At 39.2% G+C, this 5,368-nt stretch overlaps 1 protein-coding gene across 1 annotated transcript in view; it reads right to left on the bottom strand.

The window, feature by feature from the left end:
• The window catches only part of STAG1 (stromal antigen 1), a 149,356-nt gene that overhangs the window by 46,482 nt on the left and 97,506 nt on the right, over positions 1–5,368 (bottom strand). Inside the window, exons 13-15 of the mRNA XM_010134146.1 lie at positions 5,111–5,225; positions 2,791–2,908; positions 1,569–1,672 (exon numbers count right to left, since the gene is read on the bottom strand). Coding sequence (XP_010132448.1) covers positions 1,569–1,672; positions 2,791–2,908; positions 5,111–5,225 — 337 coding nt within the window. The remainder of the gene's footprint in view (positions 1–1,568; positions 1,673–2,790; positions 2,909–5,110; positions 5,226–5,368) is intronic.

The following is a 5,368-nucleotide window of genomic DNA, read 5'->3' as shown; positions in this document are numbered from 1 at the left end:
AGGAATCCAAAACAACCAAACCACGGTTTGGAATAGGGGAACAGTCTGCAACCCAGTTAAGAACCCACTTCCACTGTACATAGTAGAGAGCAGCAACTGCAATTCCCATCCCAACTCGCAGCGTAGCACTCCTCATGCCAGCTAACGCTGCCAGCTCGTCGGAAGGCAGCACAAATGCAGCTAGCAAGGGAGGCTGCCACCCCTAACAACCCGGTCATAGGCTGGGGACCAAATACTGCTATTCAGTGGTGCTGTGAATTAATCTGGGTCCCTAGGATGATCTCAAGGCTCTTTTGATCATCCTTCAGAAGGCGACATTTATTTTACTTAAGGGTTTTCTTCAGCTTTGAAGAAATACAGACAACAAAAATCTAAGACTAAGCATTTGCTGAATTGAAGTGAACTGAACCATAGATCTCTTCAGATAGAAAAAACACCCAGAAAGCTAATAGTGACATTATTTCATGCTCCACAGAGAAAACACAAATGTGAAATTTTTGTAATTTAAATTTAAAATTAGTTTTAAAATAACTTTAAAATTAAATTTAAAGATTGCTTCGTCCGCAAGAACAGTTTGCAGCCAGAGACAAAACACAGTGAAGTTGTGCTTACAAAACAGTTTTGGTAACACTGAATAATAATGCTTGTGTATATTCAAGTAAGTGCTTTCATGGATTCCCCCCTCAGCCCTGAAAGGAGAACACAGCTGAAAGGCTGCTGATCACCATGACCTCCTAACTTATTCTGAAATGCTTCAAAGCGCATGCCCAGCCTTAGGAATGGAATTCCACTGATCCCCAAACAGTCACTACGAAATAAATCAGAGAGGCAGCTAGACTGCAGGTATGGCCAGTTCTTAAATTTTTAGGGCACTCAGTGGAAGAGGCAAAAGCGGATGGATACATAAAAACACAGATGCATTCAGGATGGCCCCAGTCCCATCCCTCATGCTCAAAGTGGAGCCTGCTCAGGGGAAGACCAGGGTACTGAGGGCTTTGTCCAGACAGGTCTTGAAAACTGCCAAGGATGGAAACTGCACAAACTCTCAGCTTCTGTTCCAGTACTTAACTACTCTCGTTGTGACAATAATGGGAGTTATTGGCTTTTTCTGCAAATTTTACCTCCATATTAGCAGCACATTCCTTTTCATAGTAGACAGTCAGAGGTAATTTTGTTCTGTTCCTGAGCTCTACACTTTGATTTCTAATCTAGATTTATCATTAAGAGCTGTAGATGAGGTTACATTACAAGTGTAAGCCAGGGGTATGATAAAAAGAACATCTAAAAAAAAATTACAAAAGGGATTTTCATGCTGTAGATTGATATTACTTAACATGACAATGCAAAACCCCAAACCAACCAACCAAAAAAAAAAAAAAAAAAAAAAAAAAAAAAAAAAAAAAAAATGGAGTTTCTACTATTTTTCTTCAAAAATATTCACATGAAACAGGAAACACCAATTATAAAAATCTAACTTAGAAGTGTCAAAATGTGGCAATGTAGACAAATATTTTATGTTCCAACAGTTACGCACACAGGTCTGAGCTACCCACTGCAGTACCACTTACTCTCTTGCCAGTGCCTCTGCCCACTGGAGGATGTGCTTCGGCAGCTTGTCTGATGGTACACACCATCAGCTCAATGAGAGCACTCTCCTGCCGGTCAGACATTGCTGTGGGGGGAAAAAACAAGTCAACATCAGCCCTGATGTGTGTGCAAGACATGTTAAAGATGACAAATCTGTGAAACGCAGGGAACAGATGAAAACAGAGTGTCATTGCATCCCATTTATAAATCAAGGCTTTCTGGCTTCTCTTTGAATTACCACTCACATCATCTCAAAATGGATAGGGCAGAACTGAAAGAAGTCCAGAGAAATGTAGCCTGGAAAAACAACGAATTAAGGACAATACAATGAAGATCTAAAGAGTGTCACGGAGGACAGAGACCAACTGACTGTTCACCGTCACTTCTTTAGAAAATATTCTCACTGTCACAAAGCATTATTTCTGTTCTTCGGGAAGGACTTTGGCCGCATCCAGAAGATCAAAGCCCACTAGACTATGAAGAACTGAAGTGCCCAATACCCCAAGGAAATTACCATATATATACCACAACTGCAGCAGGTGGATACCAGAAGGTCAGTTTTGAAACATGGGGATGATGAGCACTTCAAACTAGGAAGCAGTAGGAGTACATAGTTTTTTCGACCACTTAACCCCTGCAAAGGTCCCTGAAGCAGGAGAATCCTGAAGGATTACAAAGGATCTTGAATGACACACCTAACCCCCAGGGACTCTTCGCCACCAACCTCTCTGGTTACCTCGTGCACGCAGATCTAAAAGTAGCAAAAGGAGATTCGAAAATAATGGTGAAAGGAATCCTTTATTTTTTTCCTCTTGAGAATTCATTAGGTTTGAATGTTGTCTGGAAAAGCCCCATGTTTAATTAACGCTACCTGAAGTGCTTGCTTATTACAAATTGTTTTAGCTATTTAATTTATTGAAATGTTCCTGTATACACTAATTGTTTAATCACTGGGACAGGAAGTCCTAGCCTTTAATATCAGGGAACCACAGCACGGCAGACTTCACAAGTGAAAAATAGAGTACCAAAATGCTGCGTCAGAAGCAAAATGCATTAAAAATAGATTAAACTACATCTTCTTCAAATATGCTTTCTAAACAAACCACAACATAAATGCCCCTATGAACCACAGTGGAACATCTTCTTATGGGATAATTAACTATATTGTGCCGTATCAGTAAAGTACAGAGGTTAAACAAATACCTTCTTCTCCTTGGACTGGTTCCTCCAAGAGCAATTCTGTCATACATTCCCAGTCTTTCAATAGTTCTTGAGAGCTCTCCCACAAACTGTCCACCAAATAGGCCGCGTGTTCATGCAACTAGAAAATCCAAAGCAAGGATCAATACAGCGTTCTGGTAAAAGCAGCAGTTCTTCAACTTCCACCATCATTTGGCCACGGAAAGTGTCTTGGGCACGTATCCTTCAACGTTAGTTGAAGGAAAATTCAGTTTGAAACTAAGAACTGGAAGGTCTTCTTCCAGCTGAATGATACAAATGAGGCTATCTTTTAATAGAAAAGTTGAACTTCTTTTCCATAAAGCAGATTGCTTGTGAAAGGTCTTTCTGAGTTTTGACCTAGAAGCCATAAACTTACCTTTCCTCATTTTCTAACTGCATAAGAAGGAGAAGTGGTGAGAGATGAGACTGAGAGACATAATGTATTTGTTTCGAACAGGCATCTGTTTCTCACACATGCTGCTACATGCTCAGAAAACAGCAGCAGAAATGCTACCCATTTCAGGGCATATAGAATGGACACTAACTTTAACTGCAAAAAATACTTTTATGTGAGTTAACACAACTGTTGTAAAGTGAGAAGAAGAATCCATAAGCTTCTACTGTTTTATAAACTGATCTTTAACCATTATCAAAAAGTAACAAGCACAACAGGCAGTTCTGATTGCCAGATTGCCAGTCAGGTTGCCAGACACAGGTCTGATTCCTTAACAGGAAAACACCTGGGAGTATAGGGAAGGAGGTGATAGTACATTTACCGGCTCTCCTGTTTCTGACAGCTTTGGGCAAAATGTCCTGTGTCTCAGAGCTTACTGATGCCTGTCATTGGTTTACCTGTTCCTTCTTCTGAATACACCCTCTCAGATTGCAGCACTTACATCTAGTTCTGTGGAGTTGGAAACTCCCAATTCTCTAATTCTTAATTAAATCTGGAGTCATAAAATTCTACATTGCTTCTAACAACTCTCTCAAAAAGAGCAATAACAAAACCCGTCCCTGAGAGAGAAACGATGAGTATGGGTTGCATGGGAAGGCACTTTGCTGATCACGGCTTTGGGAGCAAAGCTGAGGTTCTTTTCTCCTCAGAAGGAAAACAAGCTTAACAGTAGGTAACTCCCAATCACACACACTCAGAATTAAGGAATTTTCAAGGGAAAATATAATGATCTATGACAAACTAAGTTTTTAAGAATTTGGAACTAAAAATGCATTCAGATAGCAGACTGAAGGCTCACACAGGTAGTGACATTTCATCCAGACTTAACTTGTAGGTTTATAAGGTGTTTCATAGAAATATTAACATTAACACTGTACCTAAATGTTATGCTCCCTTCTCAGTATCTCCGATAATGTTGATTTTCATTCTCACAGTCAATTCTCTTGTTCAAGGCTTCAGAACAATTAAAATACCCAATTGTAATACCTTTTCTTTTGATTTTTACACAAGAAGCATTACTAACCCTTCGGCAATGAAACACTTCTGTCATTCCTTTCTTTCAGTCCTCCTTTGATGCCTATTTATTAGCAAATCAAATGCATAATTTTTAAACCTTTTCTGCTCTATCTTCAGAACATCCAGTATGTGATAGTTTATCTTCTCCAGTTTTCCTTCACCCCACATGAATTACCATTAGTCTGTCTACTGTGAAACTTCTCATATATGCTATCTCTGTAGACATAAACTATGGGCACAATCCCATCCTCAGAGTGTTCATCACACGTAAGTTTATCACACAATGTTATCACATCTGTGCCTGTAGTCTCCATCCTCTGACGTTTTCAAGATGTAACTGCATAAAGCCCTGAAGAACCTCATTTAATCTCACAGCTGACGCTGCTTTGAGCTAATGACCCTCAGGTCCCCTTCCACTCTAAATTATTCCACAATTCTAATAATAATTTGAGGTATTACGCAATATTTGTTCCCTTCTGATTAAAATTATTTTGCTCCATAAAGACTATCTCCAGAGGTATACTCCTTATGCTGTCATCTTAAAAAAAGAACCAGTTATATTTCTGTGTAGCAATGAATCCTGTTAGTCACCATACTACCAGAAAAGCAATACTGAGTACAGTGGGGACGTGCAAGAGCAAAATAAGCCATGGAGAAGATTTTGAGTCGAACTTGCTGAATGGACAAGGAAATGGACACGGTAAAGGGCACACAGTATTTCTGAAATTATGGAAAAAATTAAAGAAAAGACAACTTGTTACTCTATGTTGACAAATCACTAAAGTTCCAGGTTTTATGAAACATGTAAAGGTTAAAAATTAATTTTTTTACCTCACTTTCAAGAAAGAAAAGAACCAACATTCTAATAAGGTTTCCATTTGGACTATTTCGCCCCCTCCTCTTTGCTAGAGCCTCTTCAGCTTGGGGATCATGTCTGCTGAACAGTCTAAAAATAAGCAAAAGGAGCTATCACGTTTGTCAAAACAAATCTCATTTCTGCAATAATATGATGAGCATTCATTCTTGGTACAGTAGATTGGTTCATAAAACACAGTGAATGTATCTCAAGCTTTTTCTTTCAAGGGAAAG

The sequence above is a fragment of the Buceros rhinoceros genome, unplaced genomic scaffold (assembly GCF_000710305.1).
Source record: "Buceros rhinoceros silvestris isolate BGI_N320 unplaced genomic scaffold, ASM71030v1 scaffold9384, whole genome shotgun sequence".
NCBI lineage: Eukaryota > Metazoa > Chordata > Aves > Bucerotiformes > Bucerotidae > Buceros > Buceros rhinoceros.
This window is presented reverse-complemented; position numbering and strand designations above follow the sequence as displayed.